Here is a 22,921-nt window from a genome sequence, read left to right as displayed (position 1 = left end):
ATACATCTCACACATACTACTTAGGTAAAAATTTATATATATATATATATATATGCTGTCATTTAACATCTCATCAATGCCATTGTAAGTAAGTGGGCCAATTTATATGCAATGGACTCAGAGTAACAGAAGACAATCTGTTACTTGAGGTAGTGTGCATACTGGTAGATGTAACATGTTCTCTGAGATCAGAATACAATGCAAACTATTTAGAAAGAGGCATAAATAACACTTAAGAAGGAAAGATTTACTTAATAAAAGCATGTCTCGTCACTGCTGTAACAGACAAAGCAACAACAGTATTATAATTACTTTGAAATTACAAAGCCCCATGAGTGTTACAAAAATGGGGAATTAGCTTTCAGAAGCCTGCTTTCACTGGTGGGCACGCTTTTTCTTGTCATGCAGAAGTCACAGGAGAGGTGTGGGGAGGGCGATGTGAATTTACAGCACCTAAAAATCTTTTTTTTTAAAGCAACTGAAGAAACAAACTTGATGTTTCAGATGTAATATAACAATGTTTGTTTTCTATATAGAAAACTGTATAGCTTCACTGTAAAAGAAAAAAGGTGCATAATTTAAAATTAACTTTTCATTCATTATTTTGAAGTAAAGATTATGTGAATTGTCAGCTTGATATTCTCCAGAATACTGGCATTTCTGCACAGTATGTTGACTGAGGTGAGTCAAAGCAGTAGGATGCCTACAAGTGTAAAAGACTGTTCCCTGAAAATAGCTGCTGCTTCTGAGGATAGACACAAAATGGGTAATAAAGATGTGCTATACACAGCTGAGATGGAAAAAGAGACAAATCACTGCTTTCAGATGACTGCTAAAGCAGAGCACCCATCCTTTATACACACACACAAAAAAAAAAAATGTTCCAGGGTCCAGATACTTATGAAGGGAAAGGAAGAAAGTTTTATTCTATTTTCCAAAATTATTAGTCACTACTGTTCTCTTTGTCTTTCTGGTCTCTGCAGGTACTGATAAAATCTCTCTGACTCCTTTTCCTTTCCTTTTTCTTCATGTTTCTCAGTTTTCAGAGGAAACAAACATTGGAGATAAGTGATGATGCAAAAAACTTGGAAGAGAGCATTTTCTTGGAGAGAACCATGGTGTTTGTGAAACAGAAGGACACCATGTTAGCTTTCTGATGAGAACCTCAACCAAAAATCAGTCCTACTTCCTCACAGAACATAGAGCAGCTGACCCTTGAATCCTCATGTGGAAAACAGGACATTCTCTTTACAGTTCAGTTCAGTGCTTTCATGTCTAGCCATTTCCATTTCACAGAATCACAGAATTGATTGGAATCACAGGTTGGAAGGGACTTCTAGAGATCACCTAGTCCAACTCCCCCTGCTAATGCAGGTATGCCTAGAACCCAATGCACAAGAATACATCCAGATGGGTTTTGAAAGTCGTCAAAGAAGGAGTCTCCACAGCCTCTCCAGAAAGCCTGTTCTAGCGCTCTGATGATCTCAAAGTAAGGAAGTTTTCTTTAAGTGAAATCTCTTGTGTTCTAGTTTGTGCCCATTGCCCCTTGTTCTTTCACTGGGCACCACTGAAAAGAGCCCAGCCCTATCCGCTTGACCTCCAAACTTCACATATTGATAAGCATTGAGAAGATCAAGGATAAAACTCCATTCACCACCTCTCTTGGGGCCTGGCCATCCAGACAGCTTTTAATCCAATGCAAAGTACACTTATCCAAGCCTTGTGTCATGAGTTTCTGAAGGAGAATCCTGTGGGAGAGTGTCAAAAGCTTTAAAATCCAGGGAGACAATGTCTATGGTCCTTCCCTCATGCAGTAGGATCACCTTATTGTAGAAGGAGATCTGATCAGTCAGACAGGACCTGCTTCTCATAAATACATGCTGACAAGGCCTGATCACCTGATTGTCTTGTAAGTGTTTTGTGGTGGCACTCAGAATGACTTGTTCCATAACCTTTCCTGAAACCAAGGTCAGAGTGACAGGCCTGTAGTTCCCTGAATCTTCTTTTTGGCTCTTCTGTAGATGGGCATCACATTTGCTAGCTTCCAGACAACTGGGACCTCCCTGATTACCAAGGACTGTTGACAAATAATGGAGAGCAGCTTAGTGAGCGTATCTGCCAGCTCCTTAAGTACCCTGGGGTGGATCTCATCTGATCCCATAGACTTGTGCACATCTATGTGGCACAATAGGTCACTGATCATTTCCTCCTAGACTATGTGGGTTGCTTTTTGCTCCCTGTCCTTGTCTTCCAGTTCCAGGGGCTAAAACCTCATGGAGCAACTGGTGTTTCTGACAAATACTGAGGCAAAATAGCCATTCGGCAGCTCAGCCTTTTCCTTGTCTTTGGTCACTAGGTTCCCTTTTATACCCAGTAGTGGGTGGAGATTCTCCCTAGCTCTTCTTTTACTGTTAACATTCTTAGAAACGCTCTTTTTATTATCTTTAATAACACTGGCCAGATTGACTTTTAGCTGAGCTTTGGCCTTTCTAATTTTCTCTCTGCAAATTTTTGCAACAACTTTGTACTCTTCCTGACTTACCAGATCCTTCTTCCATAGCCAGTAGACTTTGCTTTCCTTCCCGAGCTCTACCCAAAGCTCTCTACTTAGCCAGGCCAGTCTTCTGCCCTGCCAGCTCATATTCTGATGCACAGGGACAGCTTGTTTCTTTGCTTTGATGATTTGTCTCTTGAGGAATGTCCAGCCTTCCTGGACTCCCTTGTCCTTCAGGACTACCTCCCAGGAGAGGGAGGAACATAATGAGACCTGATTAAAGTAAAACTACTTACTTCCACAATTGTCTGTTTATCCTATAATTACTATTATCACCACTGACAGAGCATATTTTTCTTGCATTCCTATGGAATGAGTGCAGGCAGGCAAGCAACCTAAGTGTTATATGAAGCTGAAAGACCTGTATATGATGGGTAGCGTTTGTGCATCAAGTAGTCAGTAACAAAACACATGATCACAACATATTCTGAACTACAAATTAAGGATATGGAAGCAGCAGAATTAAAAAACTGAATGTATCCTTTACCAGTAAAGATATGGAGATAACTGAGAAAAGGACTTCTGAAAATATTCAGATGGCCAAGTAAATTGAAGAACTTTCCATGTGAGTTCTACTGCTAAATGATACCACTAAGTAGGAGTCTTGCTAAGCAGAGGAACATCTGGTCTCAATCTAGACAAATGCCTAGACCCTTCCAACATGGGTCCAAATGCACAATTCACTTCTGCTTACAAGAACATTGATGCTGTGTTAAGGTTTTCCCAGAACTGTTCTTTTAACAGTCAAAGTAGAATATGCACCATGAAACCAAAAGACTAAAATATTATCTGGGGGGGTTTGCTTCCATCCGTACCAGAGAAATGCTGGCTGTAAGGAAAATTTGAAAGTTAGCAATCCAGCTTACTGCTCCAAGCAGAACTTTTCTCAAAGCTATGCTAAAGCAGTATAGCTTTGAGTAAAATCTGAAAAATTCCAAGGACAGACATTTTATAAGCTATCAGCAGGTCTGATAAAACATGATAGACCATGTCTTGCTTATTTAACATTTGTTACCATTTAAGCTTTTCCTGGAACCCAAAATCCCAATGGGACTGATTTAGGTTGCCTTCCCTTTCCCCTTTTCCCGGTAGGTGTATCAGTGTGAGCTGAAATTCCCCCCACACCGACAATAACCAGGCTAGCTCAGTCTGGAAAGCAAATGAAAGCTGTATTTACAAGCAAAATCTACAATCTATGATGAAATGCAATGAATATGTACAAATATACAAAATTCACAACATTTACAAATACATACAATCAACAGAAAAGCACAACCAAGCTCCCTTTGCTTCCCCTGAGGAGACCTTCCCAAGGGGCCTCTCTCCCAGGGGCCTCCTCCCCACAGACCCCTCTGGCAGAAGGCAGAGTTAGTTAAAAGCAAAGAGGCTGTTGACTTAGCTCGCCAAGGTCAGGGTGTTATCTTCAGCCAGAAGAGAAGAAGCAGCAGCAGCCAGACAGCCCAGCAAGTTGCCCAGACTGCAGACTGCCCCACTTTGTTTTGAGTAGTGGTTCTTAAACATTTCTATCTATCCAATGGAAGTGTTTAGAACAATCATTATTTTGCTTTCTTATACCCAATAGTGACTTATTTACACTCTTTTGCTTTCTCTGCTTGAACTTTGCAAAGAAAAATTAAAAAGACAGCTTCAAACCATCACAGTAGGGAAAGAAAATTAGGCAGGAGAAGACAGAAGTAAAACAACGAAAGAGCAGCCTTGCATGGATTTGGAAGTAAAAAGATAAGTTTAACAAAAAATAAAAGGTATTTAAGAAAAAGGAAGGTTACAAAGGTATAAGGACAAGGGATAAATAAAAATATATACAAAATGCGATGCAGCTGGCAAAGGATTCTCTGGATGGAAGATGGATTCTCTCTAGATGCAGTCCCCTTAAGTCTCTGGGACCACATGGAACAGGCCTGACCACACAGTTAACAGTTCACAGCAACAACAGAAGGATGGCAGAGAGCTGAGGGCAGGAGAAAGAACAAGGTAGGAAATTACCCCTCTTAAATAGGGTTGTGGACAGAAAGTGGGAGTGGAATAAACTTTGACCCAGGGGCCCCTTCCCCTGGAAGGGGGCCAGGTCTCTCTGCCCACCTGGGTCAGGTTTCTTTGCCTGAGGCTAGCTTTTTCCAGCCCACCCCTCCTGGGCTGGGCTTAGCCCAGCACATCATTACATTCTGATATATGTTTTCATCATTCGATCGATGTCCATAATGCCAGTTTTGTATGACATCACTTTATTGATCAATGGTATCCTACAGAAGTCTAGGTATACTACGTTGCACAGCTACATCACCTCCACAGCAATGATTGGAAGATACTTTAGCTACTGTTCTATACAACCCTAAGAATCATGTCAATAAGAAACATTAAACAGAATTTCCACTATTTCATAATCTGTGTATATTTCATCATCTGTGTGTATGGCCTTCATTTGCCCTGATGCGAGTAGCACTTGACTACCATACGTGGGGCATGGATATGACAAAAGCAATGATCAGAACTCCTTGACAATCTCCTCTGTATTAATGTCACCAATGCATTTCAATGTAGGTGACTTTACAGTGTTGTAACAAGTAAAAATAGCATACATGTAGAAAATTTCACTCATGTAATTTGTCTTTGTTGACAGATGTATCGTTTAATGCAAATCAGTTTCTCTATTAGACTAATATTTAAAGGAGTCCTTTCACTGAGAAGCTGTATTAGTGCTTTATGCCTTATTTCAAAGGGATGAGCAACAGTTTTATTACAGCTTCATAATAGAAATTCATTCAATATAGAGTTGCTATGACGATTGATGAGACTTAATAGTCTAGATTCAAAGGTCCTCAATCAAAATTGTCTTATAGTTCAGTCATTTGCACGTGTAATGGATGTGGAATGCTGTGTAGGACAGAACAAATAGAACTCATACGCGCAGAAGAATCACACTGAGCTTTGCATCTAAGTGATGTTTACTTGAGCTATGCAATAGAAGTCTTGAGGCTTTTCCACCCCTAGTAGAGGTGTCCAAATTGATGTTTGGCTGCAGCAATACTGAACTCAGCATTGACTCCCAAAACCATGTGAGATGGATGGTGAAATAGTTCTCAGCCAGTTGTATTTATCTGTATTTAAAGATGAAGTTATGGACAGAAGAGATAATTAAACACCTTGCTGCTACTGCAAATGGGCTTCCCACCCCATCCCTTTGTCCTATGATTCAGCTGCTTGATAAGGTTTGGATCCCAACTCATATGAGTGGTGGTATGGAAACAGGAATTGTTGTAGGGGGAAGTATGCAAACCTCTATCATATAGTCCTTGGCACTACATAAATACCTTTAATTAGACCAAAATCCCAATTACCAACAAAGATTTTATCCAAAAGCAGTTACTTACTGGATTAGTGCTGAACTTTCATCTTTAATTTCAAATTGGCTCATTGTTCAAAGGAAAAATAGCTTTTTTAATAAACATTTGGAAAATGTGTGGAAAACATAATGTCTGTAAACAGTCTCATATCCTACAGTTTTATTTGATGTTTTAATGAAATAAATTATGCCATGAGTTCCACCTGAATGCTTACCACAATATTTGGATATAGTGAAGACAAGTACCGATATGAATAATTGCTCATCATGTGCTGGCTGGGTGGCCCACCATCAAGCTTCTTATTTTCATCTATAATCTACAAAGGCTTCCAAACGTAATTATGACATTGAGTATCTTATGATCTAGGGTAGGCCATAATTCTCTAAAGTATGTCCCTATAATTTTGATTTTTTTTAATACTATCACAGTGCTCCTTGATTTGAGTGATTTTCACTGTATAATACCATTGATATGACAGACTACAGCTGCAGTGGTGATGACATCATACTATTTAATTTGCTGTCTCTTTTCACTTCAATCCCCTTGAGCTACACATTGGAATTCTCCATCCTTCCATGTAACCCAGCAAGTGTACCCAAGTCATTGAGCAAAAGCAATCCTGTGGATGGATTTGCTTTTGCCTGAAGCAAGACTAACCCAGACCATCTTTGTTATTATATTCTTCATGTGCACTAGGGAGACTTTATCCCCCTCTACAGCATGCGGGAGTATTGACTGAGCAAGGCCATCTCAATTGGCAGATCCTCTGGTGTAAACTACCCAGGTGCCTCATGCTAAACTCATATTCTAGTGTCTGAAGGTCCCACCCTCCATTCCTCTCATTGTAATTTTTAGCAGTCCATTTTATCATATAATTTTCCTGGAGGCCAGTAAAATATGGAGAAGAGATACACCACTCCATGCCATGCTCATTAGCCCAGATGTCTATGAGGCTGTTTTGATAATTAGTCCCATTGTCTGACTCAATTCTTTCTGGGGAACCATGTGGCCACTAAGACTTACATTTCAAGGCCCAGGATGTCTTTTTGGGCTACAGCTTGGGGCACTGGATATGTTTCTGGTCATCCAGTGTTTGCTTCCACTGTTGTGAGCACATGGAACCTACCTCAGCAAGTGTGTGGGAGTGTGATGTAGTCAGTCTGCCAGGTTTTCCCAGATTTGTATTTCAGCCGTCACTCTTCATAACACAGAGGCTTCAACTGCTTGGCTTGGTTGATTGAAATATATGTTTCATGGTCATGGACAACCTGGGTAATCACGTCCATGGCCAACATGTGTAATCATGTCCATGGCCAACCTGTGTAATCATGTCCATGGCCAAGCTCACCCCTCGGTCTTGAGCCCATCTACATGTTGTATCCCTTCCTTGATGACCTGAGCTGTCATGGACCCACTGAGGTGTAATTAATTCATCCTTATGTGGCCAGTCCAAACCCACCTGACCCACTTCAATCTTAGCAGCCTGATCCAACTGCTGATTGTTTTGATGTTCTTCAGTGGCCCAGGTACTGGGTACAAAGGTATCCACGTGATGTGCGTTCACTTCCTGTTCCCTACCCAAGCAGCAATATCTTGCCGTAATTCAGTAGCCCAGATGGGTTTACCTCTATGCTGTCAGCTGATCTGCTTCTGTTGCCCCCAGAGGTCATTCACCACCATCCATAAGCAGGTCTCCATTTTCCATTCAACTTTCACACTCATCATATGGGGCTGTTAAACTGTGAGCAAGTTTTGCTGATCCTCCCTTGGCTCTCCAGCTGATGAATCAGCTTATGAAAAAAAACAGGCAGTCTTGGTTGGTGCAATATTGCTGCTGGTGCACTGTTGTGGTAGTTGCTGGCACCTGCTGTTCTTCAGCCCTCAGCAAGCTATACCAAAGACCCACCAGTACCCTTTTGTGTCCTTCAAATACCCTTTTCTTAGGTAGTCTATGCCAAGGATGCATGGGGCCTCTGGGCTAGTCACACACCATTCATTCCCAGTTAGACTCAGTTCAGCTTCCAGTATAGTTATTTGTTGTGAACCCCATCAACCCAGAAATACAGATAAACACATATCCCTCTGTATCTTGAAGATATTAAAGTGCACTGTGCACCAGTGTTTACTAGAGTCTTATACTCCCATGGATTGGATGTGCCAGGCCATGACAGACCAGTAAAAATAATTGTTCCTTTCCTCCACTTGGCTGGATGACATGTAACATCTTTCCTGAAGGGGACCCTCTGTCATGCCTGACAGAAGTCACCTGTTTTCCCATTGCCCTGTCAATGCCCTTTCCTAGACAGTGATGCCAGCTGCTTGGATTCCCTGCCCTCTAATTCCAAACTGCTGGCCCCATTATCCTACCATGAGAGCAGCCAGGTGTAACAGTGTGGGAGGTGAAATCCCCATCCCACACTGACGATAACCAGGCTAGCTCAGTCTGGAAGCAAATGAAAGCTGTATTTACAAGCAAAACTATAATCTAAGATGAAATGCAATGAATATGTACAAATACACACTATTCACAACATTTACAAATACGTACAATCAACAGAAAAGCACAACCAAGCTCCCTTTACTTCCCCCAAGGGGCCTTCCCCCAGGGACCTTCCCCCCAGCCAGAAGGAATCCCCCCAGACCCCCCTTGCAGAAGGCAGAGAGTCAAGAAGCAGAGAGACTGTTAGACTTAGCTTGTCAAGGTCAGTATGTTATCTTCAGCCAGAAAAGAAGAAACAGGAGTCAGAAGCCCATCAAGCAAGCTGAGAACCAGACTGCCCAACTCCCCAACCTTGTTTTTGAGTAGAAATTCTTAAACATCGTTATCTCTCCAATGGAAGTGTTTAGAATAATCATTATTTTGCTTTCTTACACCCAATAGTGACTTATTTACATTCTTTCACTTTCTCTGCTTGAACTTTGTGAAGAAAAATTAAAAAGACCATTACACCAGGTGATAATGTGCCTGCCTGGATGGTGGCTGAAATACCTTTCCATATCTCATGATCCACTCAGGGATAGGGTTAGGGTGAGTACCTCTGGCTCTTTTTTCCATTCTCTTTATGACCCTGGATCATCATTGTCCTTCACTAAGCAAACTGATTTTTTTTGGTGTATTCCTTTTTTGTACTGAGGTGACTGATACCAGCACAGGCTGGTTCTCTGGTGCAGCTGCGGTGTCTGCTGTTGGGGCTTGAGTAGATGCAGTGCCTGCCAGTCTGTCTTTGGGCCCAGAGACCTCCTCTTCCCTTTGAGGGAACTGAATAGTGTTGAAAGGGACTAATTAGGGATGGGCAAGGGCCCAGCACATCACATTGATATATGTCTATCCAGAACTGCCAAGTTGACAGCATACTTTTTCCAAATATTTTACTAGTTTATCAGGATTCTGCACTTGCTCAGGAATAAAATTCTAAAACATTGGAGGTGATCACTGTCTCAGGCACTTGCTCATACTCTCCCACACACCCTGCTACTCATAACTATCCAGCCTCAGGCATAAATCTCTAGGTGGTGTTCTTGAAAAAAGACAAATAATTGTATAACCCTAAACAAGACTTGGAACACAGTTAGAAGACACAGCATCAAGAGCATGCTGCTCTGGGTATCCCAATAATATTTAAAATTCTCAGAAGCTGTCTCCCTTACAGATTGGGTAAGTTTACTAATACACAACAATCCCACATACAAATACCAACTTAACATCATGACCAGTGACATAATCATATCACTCAACATAACCCATGCTAGTCCTGACCTGTCTCTCAGAGATCATCAGTATCACCACAGGGTGAACATAAGGATTTACATATACCACCACATGAATAAATAGACCATGGACTATTTAAGTAATATTAAGAGTGCATGTAACAAAATGGGTTTAATATGCTTTGTCAGATGTTTTTGTTTCTCCACCCTTCAAGCCCACTTCCCTGGGCCAGCTTCCCCCCTATGTAACAAGCATGACGTCAGTACAGTATGGAATATCCCACTGCTATCCTGGCTGTGGCCCCTCCCAGGTTCTTGTAAAAATTAACCCTATGCCAGGCAAACCCAGGACAGTTTCCTATGGAGGGATGTGTTTTCAACCAGCAGGAATGACAGTGAATTGATTTGAATATTCAAGTTGGCTACAGTTGGCTTTGAAACTTCTACTGGACATCATAGTCAAGCAGAGGTTCAGAGAAAGCTCTGCAATACAAAGCAACACAGTCATGTCAAAAATGAAGAGGCTGCTTTGCTCAGCATACAAGGTTAACTAGCACTGCACTATGATAAGTTTGCTGTTTCTTGAAACTAAGTTAGATATTGGCATAGCACCACCTCACCATGGAAACATGCCAGCTTATTTGACAACAGCTCAGGCAAGTCTGTATAGTGTCTGAGTGACCTGTCTAAACATACCTAATTCATCACATCTAACTTGGAAGACGAGTTTGTTACCAAGGACTCATATACAACTATGTGTAGTATAAATGAATTAATGCTACTTAGGAAAATTTTCATAGTTCCTCAATCCTTTGTTCATCTATATTTCACTCTAATCTTTAAAACATCATCTTGTAGATTGCAATTGCTGGTGTGTTGCTCTTAAACAATGAACTAGCTAACTATTCCAATTTGAAGAAAACTGTAAGTAAGGTCAGCACAAAATCAGAATCTAAAGGGCACTGAAATAAGCAGAAATATTCAGAAGATAGGTCATCCACACCAGTAAGAATTTACTTCACAATCTGAGTAGTTTTGCTCCTATAAAATTATTTCTTGTTATCAATAATGTGACAACTTCTACAAGCCTGATCACAAAGCAGGATTCAGTGGTGTTAGGTGTCAAACAATGAATGACTGTTACTATCCCAAATAAATTGTCAATTAACTAAAGACATTTTTAAAAGTAAAGATCAAAACATACTAGTGTAAGTAAATATTAATCTGATTTAGAAGTTCCTCTTTACAATGGAGACAGAGGAGTCTTTTAAAGCTTTATTCGAATAAAGGGAGAGTCCATGGGACAGTTCCCCATGGGGTCTCTCAAATTGCTGGGAGTGCAGCTCCCCTTTTATCCTAAATTCCCGGACACGAATTTCCCTCTCCCTTTCCCCATTGGCTAAGGTACTCAGGATTTACAGTCTTTCCCAGAACGCCTACTACATGTCCCCCTTCGCATGCAACCCCCCCTGCTTCATACATCGTATGTTCATTTAAATTAGGTTCTTCACTTCTCTGGGTGGAGAAGTTAATATTCAGTAGTCTATTAAGCCTGCACTCTGTCCTAAAAGGTCAGAAGTTCAGGGTGTGTTCAGTGTCTGTCACCTTATGACAGACCCCTCAAGGATTCACAGCAAGGTTCAAGATAAGGTACCAGGTAGGCCCCTTTGTTGTTAACTGTCTGGTTCCTCCGTTTCTCTTCCAACCCCCTCTTAGGCAATTCTTCCTTTGTAAAGACACTACCTACTCTTAATCCTACCACTAGGATTTTAAGTTTCACTTACATCTGCACATAGAACACAGCAGAAGAATATTTGGAAGATATAGCAAGCCACATAGTGTTGTATAAATGTATGACTTGCCTCAACATGTCCCAGCATTTTATGACCTGATACAGTAAGACTTTTTATTTGTATCAGATTGAAGTTCAATGGTTCTTCTTTCACCTTATCGTCTTGTTCTTTTAAAATCCTAGGGAAAAGAAGCAATAATTCTGAGAGAATAGCCAGTAATATCCTTAAAGAGATCAAAACAAAAAAATATTTCACCCAAAACTATACCATTTTCCAGAAATTAACAGAAAATGACAGAATTTTGCAAACTAACAAGCAAATAAACAAAAAAGTACAATTATGGTCACCCTATCACAAACTATCTTTGTTCAATTATTTAGAAAAATATACTTGGTGCCAATCATTAGCATTTATTGTATATTACAGCAACTAAAAGCAATACTTTACATTTGGTATTTTTGAGGTTGGAGCTAACCAAAACTGCATCTGCCTACCTAGACATTAATCAATTATCTTTCACACATTAATTCACGTAACAATTAACATTCACAAAATTTCACTAACTTCAGCAACATTAAAGATCTGTCAATTCAATAATTGTTACCACCTCTGTATTTCAGAGGGAACAGATTCACCCATAATCTTTATATAAATTCAACAATCCACCTCTCCCTCTCTCCCAGCTACCAGGCAGTTAGCAGAACCTGAGATGTAATGAGTAGAGGAAATAAAAAAACCACATCCACTGTTCCGCTACAGGGACTCAGCAGGATCCATTTCCAAGCACGTTTCTCCAAACATTCAAGAACTTCCTGAAACAACCATCACAACATCCTAGGACCTCAGCCTTCCCAGCAACAATTCATATTTTTCTGTGTCTATACAGAGTTTCATTAGGTTATGCAGGACTTTCTATGAACCTGAGCAACTACTCAGTTGGAGCAACAAGGTCAGGCAGCAGACCAGTTTAAAAGGAACAAATAATTCATCACTGTATGTTCCTATCCAACTCTTCATTCACTCTGTCATTAGTGATAGGATTAAGGTGAGTAGTGTCTTTACAAAATGAAGACTTGGCTAAGAGAGAGTTGAAATAACAAAGAAAGAACCAGACAGTTCACCTTATCTATGTGTATGTAAATTACAAATAGGCTCTGCTAAGGGCCTTATCTGGGGTCTTGCAGTAAACCAGTGGGGGGAGGGGCGGTCTGAAGACAACAGACAGTGAACACAGCCTGAACTTCTGAACTTTTAGGACAGAGTGCAAGCTGAATATTAACTTCTCCACCCACAGAAGTGAAGAACTGAATTTAAATGAAGGTGGATTACATGTGAAGGGGTACATATAGCAGGCGTATCAGGAAGACTGTAAATCCTGAGTACCTTAGCCAGTGGGGAAAGGGAGAGGGAAATTTGTGTCCAGGAATTTAGGATAAAAGGGAAACTGTTGGCGTACGGAAAAGGACTCTATAACTCCAAAGTTATAAAGTAGGTATGTTTATTGCACAAGATGCACAGGGGAATCCTTCCTCCAAAGACGTGCATACCCAAGGGAGCAAGCCATCCCGTATTTATACACTGAAACCATGCATATTCATAAAACGCCTATACATTCTTATCACTGAAACCCGCCTATTCCCGCTTCATATGCTAATTGGCTTATCAGTCCTCTGCACCTGCGTAGTTCTCCTCAGAAATTGTGGGCAGGGGTCCTCAAAATGTGGGAGGTTGTCTTTGGGAGGAAGGCTGTGGGTCTTCATCATGATGTTCTTTTCATCTCTTGCCTGGAATTTTGGTGATTGTGCAGTTCTGCGACATCCTTATCGACTTAAGCCTACGTACATCCTTGGTGGTCATCTGCCTTTTCTCACCAGGGGGGTTTGCTGATGGATTTATGATGGGTGCCAGTCAGTGTTTCTTTTCCCAGATGACATTATAATGCCTTGCTCTTGCTTTGTTCTTTAGATAACCTTGGAATGCTTTCGTGCTGCTACTTGCAAGTGTACAGTGTACCCTTTTTAGTGATTAAAGACCAGCTTCTTCCCTTGCTAGTCATCTATTTCTATATGACTTCATAATTATCTATTTCATTTCTATGTTCCCGGCGTAGATATACAATTGATCATAATGTTCTATTCTATGTTCTCTTCTATTTCTTCATAGCCCCATATCACTGTGCCTTTCAGAAATTTGAGAGACCCCACAGAGAACTGTCCTGTTTTACAAGACTCCTCTCTCTTTGTTGTGAACAGAAACTTCTGAATCATATTAAGTCTTCTTTACATTAGTGACAAGGAAGTCAGGCACATACAGAACTCACACACTGAACTCAGAGATACAGAATTCACTGAATTCTTACCTAGCTAAGTGAAGCACAGACTTTTTGGTATTGTATCCAGAATAGGCACTGCATTCCTAGAAAATCAAATTGTAATCCTAAAATCAAACAGAAAGACCATTTAAATTAATGTTGCACAATATTTCCCTCTAGCTTTAAAAATATGAAACTAATTTTTTCATTGAAAATTAAATATACCAACAAAGAAATAGAAATAGATAATCTTAGGAAAAGTTACCATTTCATTCTAGAGCTAACAGTAAAGAGGAACAAAAGTAATCTGAGGAACAAAAGTAATCTGAGGTACAAAAGTAATCCAAGTGTGTCACCCAAACAACATCTATATGCATTTCTTTGCAGGTATTCAATATACTTGCTTTGTTGCAAGAACTTGATCCATCAGACTCAAATGCAAACTTGCTTTGTAAAGTTCTGAAGTCTTGCTTAACTTGCAGTGATGAGGTAATCAATACACTACTGACAAGACAGCTGGAAATAATTCCAGTGCCTCTAAAAGGAAAAAAAATCTTGGAAAGCTTCAGCACTAGTGATTCTGTATTCAGCCATTTGTGACCAATGTGCCACCAAAGATCCAGTCAAAAACCTCAGCAAAAAATAACAACAAATTAATTCTGCTTGATTTTTTGACTTGTGAAAATTTTCTGTACCTTCTTTCACTGTCAGCCTGCACTTTTGCTTTTGTAACCCCTGAGAGCTTTGCAGTTAAGACCAATGGATCACGCCCTAAAGACATTATTGGGATTTTAGCTGAATTAAATGCAAAAACAAGACATCATCTGCACAAAAGCCTAACCTGGCAGCTGTAATGGCAAAAGCAACTTGCCAAATAATAATAATAACCCTCTCCAAAATAGACATCTGTCTACTTTCACAAGATACAATATTAAGCCTCACCTACATGGCCTCTGTGGTATTACTACATGCCCTCTTACCCACTCACATTTCAATTTTCCCAATTTTCTGTGTGTCTTATTGATATTTATGACAGTATCTTTAAGTTCAAATAAGTAAGCCAGTATCTTAGGAAATTACAATCACATTGTCTGCATATTTTTAGTTGTTTGCTATTAACTGCAGTTATATGCATTTGCATGTATTTAACAGCCCCTCAATGGGGACAACCCTTTAATGGGAACAAAAGTTCCCATTTAATTCCACAAGCACTCAAGTTTTAGTCTGTTGGTTTTGTTTTGTTGGGTTTTATTTAATATACCATACTTCTGAAATTCATAGAATCCTTTCAGAGGGGAAAGACTTTTAAGATGATTGATTCCAACCATTACATAACTCTACCAAGTCTGGTGCTTAACCATGTCCCTCAGCACCACATCTCTGTGTCTTTGAAACATCTCCAGGGATGGGGTATCAACCACAGGGAAGCCTGTTCCACTCTCTGAGAATCCTTTCAGTGAAGAAGTTTCTTCTAATATACAATCTAAACCTTATTTTTATCGTGAAATTTTGAAGACAAAAAGTGAGGAAAGGAACTTCATAAATATAGTAGTTTATTTTATACGCTCTTAAAGAGTGCTTCAATGATATAAAATGTCAGTTTTGAATATGTCGTCATTGGTATGTGGTTTCTTCTAATGAACGTCAGGATTGAACCACTTGCAGCATTTTCTGGGTGGCTTGATAAGCACAGAAGGTGGTAGTGTCAAATGGATATTTTGCTGGTGGCTTTTTTTAAGTCTTCTCTACAATGTTTACAATGATGCAACTACGATTCTCTTGCTTTTCTTAGAAATGTTTTATGATAAAATTTGATAAACTCAAATTTCTTGCTAGCTACACAACAGAAGTTTGAGATAAAACTTACACTCCTTATTTGTGCTCAGCTGATCAGAATTCTAATTGGAAAACTACTGTGCTTGGTATCTAGCTAGTTTATGGCAGTGAAGCATAGTGGCACTACTCCTGCGCCTTACCCACATACAACAGGATTTCACTAGAGAAGAACTCTCAGTGATGACATCATTTTACGCTGGCATAAATCTGAACAGATTTTTCAACAAATTCCATTGGTAGGACAAGTTTTTATTAGTGAAAGGTAACAACTTAACTGATTTTAATATCTTATTTGTGGAAATACAAAGCGTCATTCCTTTGAATTAGGGAAGAAATGTTAATTGATAGCATATACATTGAAAACAAAGTAGCAGGAAACAGAACATATAATAAGACAGAAAATTCTATCCATCTCCATCCACAAATCAGCTGTTGAGTCTGGGAGAACACTGGCAATTACATCATTTTAAAAGCTTATATACAAATCAACAGACGTCTAAAAAACAGGGAGGAAAATGTATTACCAGAGGGAGCTGGGCATTTTCTGTCCTGTAAAGCAGTATTGATCTGAGAAGAACAGCTCCCTTATTAGGAACTGAAAGGACTCCCTTCAGGCTTCCATTCTTTGTTTTAATAATGAACTCTGCTGTTCATTGTGTTCATGCTCTTGCATGTGAGACCTTGGATTTCTGACCGAATTTTTAGTACGCTTGTGGGACTGAAGCAGAGCGAAAGTTAAAACAGCTGAGCTGGAATGCCCTCTGAAAGTACACATTTCTCTATGAACCCACAAAATTCTAGATAAAATCCATCCCATTATGTAAGAACTTGAAACAGTTCATAAAAACTATTGGGATTCAGGGTCAATAGGCTAATCTGGTTCTTTGTCTGCCTGAGAACAGGTATAGTGTTGTACTCACCAAGTACACCTTACACATATTTCTATCAGCTCAGCATCTAGTCCCACATAGTTTGGATCTTTTGAGAGTAACTCATGGAATTATTCACAAATAAGTAATTCATCTGCATTCACTAATAGGAACAGTGGTGACATGTGGTTTCAAAAGCATTACATAGCTATTTAGCAAGAACTAATATTTCATTGACATTAATTATCATTACTAGCTCAGCAGGCATAATTGTTATTATTTAATTACATCTCTGTTTTTCAAATAATTGATTGTCATTAAGCATTCCCATAGCTACATCAGGGAGCACATTCAAATATGCAAGTCAGTCATTCAGATCCATTCATTTGATTATATCTATCTTTTATTTGACAGCTTGCATTGTTTTACTTATGGAAAACATATTATTTTCTTATATAACTTGTTAGAATGTCCTGGTGGGCTGTGAGTTCTGTGTATTAGAATGATTATCTGTCCATTTAGCATTTATGTGTTATGTGCATTTTCACTAAAGCCTTGAGAATTACACCCTGGTATCCCTTCTGGCCCCCAGGGTCCTGAAACTATCTGCATTTCCATGCAGACAAGAAAATAAAAGGACACACTTTAAGGGATGAAGTTCAAGGCTGATATTGCACCCTTATAAAAATACAGTTATGAATATAAACCTAAATATGGAGGTATGCTTGTAAAATGGTGTATGAATAATCAAAATGGGAAAAGATGAGATCTTTCATAGTTCTTTCAGTTACAAAGAGGTGCTTAGCAGCAATCTTCTCTATAAACTAAGAACAGTTCAGCTGCATTTATTTTTTAAAAAAATCTCCTTTTTGGTTACCAGCAAGCAGAGCTGTAAATCAATTCTCAAAGAAGAAAGAAGTATATATGTAAAATCCAGCATGCTGTTTAATTTAGTTAAATTCTTACCAGTTCAATTGTTTTCTCAGGAATATTGAGATATTCTGGATGGGTTGGTGTTCAAACTATATGCATTTTATAGAGAAATTTTAAAAAAATGACAGGCATGGGAACACAGGAAGAGAAACAAGTATCTGATATTTGCAGTCCCTTAATACTTAAATTATGGCCCACGTATCACCAATGCTCTGGTAGATGTAGATGTTAACTCTACTTTTATCTTCTTGATGGAGAGTTGCTAAAAGTAAACATGTTTTCTCCTTCTACCATAGGAGTAACAGATGGTCTTCTGTGGTTTTACATGAGGTAGGAGGGAAAAAATGTCCCCACATTATCTCTCTGTTAAGACCCCATCTGCAGAGAAAAGAAAGAAGAGAGAGACTGAAAGAGAAGGGAGGAAAAAAAATAGAGAGAAAGAGAACAAAGGAAAAGAGAGGAGGGAGAGAGTGAAGAGTGGTGAGACTTAAGTCTTAAATATTTTTTGTACCACTCTTTTTTAAATCTAGACAGTTTTATAACTACTATAATTATCAGCATTTATATCACTGAGTGTGATGAGGCTCCTAATCCTTAAAAATACTTGTCGCTTTAAAATTAATCTGTGTGCTTTATGAATTCTGACACATTCACACTCCATTTTAAAACTTTCACCCTCAAGTTTTCTAAGGAGTTCCCTTCTAAGTATAGCACCTTAGCAAGATGCTCTCCCATTCCCATAGGAACCTCACATTCCTTTTCATTATCAGTTTTATTACCCACCAAAAGCACAGGTACATTATCCCCAGTTACCTCCTGCAGAACAAATTAAAAATACTAGGTGAGACACTGTATTTAAAAAATCACAGATTAAGAGGATAAAAGCTAACAAACGTCACACCAGAGATAATCAAGTCCAACCCCCCTGCCAAATGCATCATCTAGGGTAGTCCACACAGGAATGCACCCAGGCAGATTTTGAAAGTCTCCAGAGAAGGAGACTCCACAACCCCCCTGGGTATTCTGTTCCAGTGCTCTGTAACCCTCACTGTAAAGAAGTTTCTCCTCATGTTGAAATGAAACCTTCTATGTTCAGGTTTGCATCCGTTGTTCCTTGTCTTATTACTATGCACTACTGAAAAGATTGGCCCCATCCACTTGGCACCCACCCCTCAGACATTTCTACATATTGATTAGATCCATTCTTAGTCTTCTCTTCTCAAGACTAAACTGCCCCAGGTCTCTCACTCTGTCTTCATAAGGGAGATGCTCAAGCCCCCTAATCATCCTCGTGGCTCTCCATTGGATCCTCTCCAGCAGATCCCTGTGACCCTTACTGTAAAGAATTTTTTCCTCATGTTGAAGTGCAACTTCCTGTGCTACAGTTTACATCCGTTGCCCCTTGTCTTATCACAGGGTGCAAGTGAGAAGAGGCTGTCCTTTCCTTCTTGAAACCCAGCTTTCATATATTTCTATACATTTATTAGATCCCCTCTTAGTTTTCTCCTCTCCAGACTAAAAAAACCCAGATATCTCAGCCTTTCATAGAATCATAGAATCAACCAGGTTGGAAGAGACCTCCAAGATCATCCAGTCCAACCGATCACCCAGCCCTAAGCAATCAACTAGACCATGGCACTAAGTGCCTCATCCAGTCTCCTCTTGAACGTCTCCAGTGATGGCGACTCCATCACCTCCCCAGGCAGCCCATTTCAATGGGCAATCACTCTCTCTGTGAAGAACTTCCTCTTAATATTCAGCCTATACCTCCCCTGGCACAACTTGAGACTGTGTCCCCTCATTCTGCTGCTGGTTGCCTGGGAGAAGAGATCAACCCCCACCTGGCCACAACCTCCCTTCAGGTAGTTGTAGACAGCAATGAGGTCTCCCCTGAGCCTCCTCTTCACCAGGCTAAACAACCCCAGCTCCCTCAGCCTCTCCTCATAGGGCTTGTGTTCCAGGCCCCTCACCAGCTTCATTGCCCTTCTCTGGACACGTTCCAGTACCTCAACATCTCTCTTGAATTGAGGAACCCAGAACTGGACACAGTACTCAAGGTGTGGCCTTACCAGGGCTGAGTACAGGGGAAGAATGACCTCCCTTGTCCTGCTGGCTACACTATTCCTAATACAGGTCAGGATGCCATTGGCCTTCCTGGCCACCTGGGCACACTGCTGGCTCATGTTCAGCCTACTATTGACCAGCACCCCCAGGTCCCCCCTGTCTGGCCGCTCTCCAGCCACTCTGTCCCCAGCCTGTAGCGCTGCTTAGGGTTGTTGTGACCAAAGTGTAAACCCTGCACTTAGCCTTGTTAAATCTCATCCCATTGGCCTCTGCCCAGCCATTGAGCCTGTCCAGATCCCTCTGCAGGGCCCTTCTACCCTCCAACAGATCAACACCTGCTCCTAGCTTCGTATCATCTGCAAACTTACTGATGATGGACTCAATTCCTTCATCCACATCATCAATAAAGATATTCAACAGGACGGGACCCAGCACTGATCCCTGCAGGACACCACTAGTGACTGGCCACCAACTGGATGTGGCACCATTCACCACTGCTCTCTGGGCCCGGCCCTCCAACCAGCTCCTGACCCATTTCAGAGTGAATCTGTCCAAACCACGAGCTTCCAGCTTTGCCAGGAGCTTCTTGTGGCAGACAGTGTCAAAGGCTTTGCTGAAGTCCAGGTAGACTACATCCACAGCCTTCCCCTCATTCACCAGAAAGGGTAACCTGATCATAACAGCAGATCAAGTTGGTCAGGCAGGACCTGCCCCTCCTGAATCCATGCCAGCTGGGCCTGATCCCCTGACCATCTTGTAGATTCTGTGTGATTGTACTCAGGATGACCTGTTCCATAACCTTGCCTGGCACCGAGGTCAGGCTGACAGGTCTGTAATTTCCTGGTTCCTCTTTCAGGCCCTTTTTGTGGATGGGCATCACATTGGCCAGCCTCCAGTCATCAGGGACCTCACCTGTGAGCCAGGACTGCTGATAAATGATGGAGAGTGGCTTGGCCAGCTCATCTGACAGCTATCTCAGCACCCTAGGATGGATCCCATCTGGTCCCATAGACTTGGGAGGATCCAAGTGGCTCAGCAGGTCCCTTACCACTTCCTCCTGGATTACAGGGGGACTATACTGGTCCTCGACTCCATCTGCCATTTCAGGAGGCCAGTTGTCCTGCAGACAGCCTGTCCCACTATTGAAGACTGAGACAAAGAAGGTATTAAGTACCTCTGCCATTTCCTCATCTTTTGTTACTATATTCCCCTCCACATCCAATAAAGAGTCGAGGTTGTCCTTGCCTCTTCTTTTGCCATTAATATATTTGTAGAAATATTTTTTATTCTCCTTTACGGCGGTGGCCAGTCTAAGTTCTAAATGGGCTTTTGCCTCTCTAATTTTTTTCCTACAAGACTTAGCAATGTCCTTAAACTCATCCTGGGATACCTCCCCTTTTTTCCAAAGCTGATACACCCTCTTTTTTTCCCTTAATTCCTTTAGAAGCTCCTTGCTCATCCAGTCCGGTTGTCTCCCTTGTCGGCTCCTCTTCTGGCACATGGGCACAGCCTGTTCCTGTGCCTTCAAGAGTTCTTTCTTGAAATAAGTCCAGCCTTCCTGGACCCCTTTGTTTTTAGGGCTGTTTCCCAAGGAACTTTCTGAGTTAGTTCCTTGAATAAGCCAAAGTCTGCCCTTGATAAGTCCAGGGTGGAAGTTTTGGTGCTGCCCCTCCTGGTTTCACCATATATTGAAAACTCAATTATTTTGTGGTCACTGGACCCCAGGCAGCCTCTGACCACCACATCACCCACCAGCCATGTGCTTCAGACCTTTAATCATCCTTGTAGCCCTCCATTGGACTCTCTCAAGTAAATCCCTGTCCCTCTTGAACTGAGGAGCCCAGAACTGGATGCAATATTCTAGGTGGAGCCTCACTAGGGCAGAGTAGAGGGGGAGGAGAACCTCCCTCGATCTGCTGGACACACTCTTGTTGATGCGCCTCAGGATACCATTGACTGTCTTGGCCACAAGGGTACATTGATGCCCCACGGAGAACTTGCTGTATAGAGAGACACAGAATAGCAACCCCCCAAATACACAGAGTAGGCACAAATCAAAAGTAGTTTTGGAAATGGTTCAAATTATCACAGTGGGAACATTCATAAAGTAGGCTGAATGATGTAGCAATAAATGGACTTGCCTATATGTCTTTACCTTATCAACAGTTTGTAGCAAAGCAAAGTAGTAATTAAAAGATGAGTGAGCTGGCAAAAATATTTTGTCCACAATGTTTGATTTTTCTGGATCAAAACCTGGAATTGTCCTCTAACTTTTTCCATATTTATTTGTAAGAATTACAGATTTTTAAGATCATACATTCAATAATGGCCTATTGTTATAAAATGCATGCTACTATTAGTTCAGTACAGCCACTCAGATGAGGAATAACTATGCCTGTTTATAAACATTTGATTGAATAAGTCCTAATTTCAACTTGCAAAGCTATCCATCTTTCCATAACAATTTGTTCCTTGCTTTTTCAGCATCAGTACTCTCCAACAGAGAGCATATAGGAAGTCACACTTTATTGTCTCTAAGAATGCAGTCCTTTATAACAGTAGCCTTAAGTTTAGTTTTATTTTTTCTTTTGGCCACAAGAAAATTCAGCTGCTTGCATTGTCAATATGTTGTCTAGGAGCTACAGAGATAAACAAAGAGAAGAACAAAAAGATAATTTTTTATTAACTGAAGCTACTCAGTCAGTGGCATAGATTATGATTTTGCTTTCATGTGGTTAGAAGGATGATCCCCAGGAAACTGAACTGTGTACCATGAGACAGCTTTAGGGCACTAATGTAGATACTGCAGCTTTAGGTTTGTGGTTTATGTTCACCACACAATTTTCCATGGGCTACTGTGATAGTTTTAAGGCTATACTTTCAATTTCTTCTCACAGAGTTCAAGCAGAAAAGTGAAAGAATGAAAATAAATCACTATTGGGTGTAAGAAAGCAAAATAATGATTATTCTAAACACTTCCGTTGGAGAGATAGAAACGTTTAAGAGTCAATACTCAAAATGAAGTACACGCAGTCACTGTCTGGTGTTTCTCTGCTGAGCAGACTGCTGGCTTCGGGAGATAATACACACCTCCACATACTGACCTTGACAAGCTAAATTTAACAGCCTCTCTGCTTCTTGGCTTTCTTCCTTCTGCCAGGGAGGTTTGGGGGGGGGGGCTGGGGGGGGGGGGGGGTGGGTAGGGGGGAGGAGGAGGAGGCCCTTCTGGCAGGGGGAAAGAGAAGCAGGGCCCCTCTGGGTCCAGGGGGCTTTGTTGTGTTTTTCTGTTAATTGTACATATTTGTAAATGTTGTGAATAGCATATATTTGTACATATCCATTGTATTTCATTATAGATTGTAGTTTTGCCTGTAAATACAGCTTCATTTGCTTCCAAACTGAGTTAGCCTGGTTATTATTAGTGTGGGAGGGGAATTTTCAGCCCACCACACTGTAACAGCTACATAGTTAGTTATCCAATTTAGTGATCA

The 22,921-nt window shown here is 40.7% G+C and overlaps 1 protein-coding gene across 1 annotated transcript in view; it reads right to left on the bottom strand.

The window, feature by feature from the left end:
- Positions 1 to 11,505: 11,505 nt before the first annotated feature.
- The window catches only part of CRACR2A (calcium release activated channel regulator 2A), a 59,204-nt gene continuing 47,788 nt past the window's right edge, over positions 11,506 to 22,921 (bottom strand). Inside the window, 4 exon segments of the mRNA XM_054390727.1 lie at positions 11,506 to 11,561; positions 11,564 to 11,595; positions 13,777 to 13,853; positions 18,081 to 18,182. Coding sequence (XP_054246702.1) covers positions 11,506 to 11,561; positions 11,564 to 11,595; positions 13,777 to 13,853; positions 18,081 to 18,182 — 267 coding nt within the window.

This window comes from Indicator indicator, chromosome 1 (assembly GCF_027791375.1).
Source record: "Indicator indicator isolate 239-I01 chromosome 1, UM_Iind_1.1, whole genome shotgun sequence".
In the NCBI taxonomy this organism is placed as follows: domain Eukaryota; kingdom Metazoa; phylum Chordata; class Aves; order Piciformes; family Indicatoridae; genus Indicator; species Indicator indicator.
The sequence above is the reverse complement of the archived record's forward strand: the minus strand, read 5'-3'. Positions and strand labels throughout refer to the sequence as shown.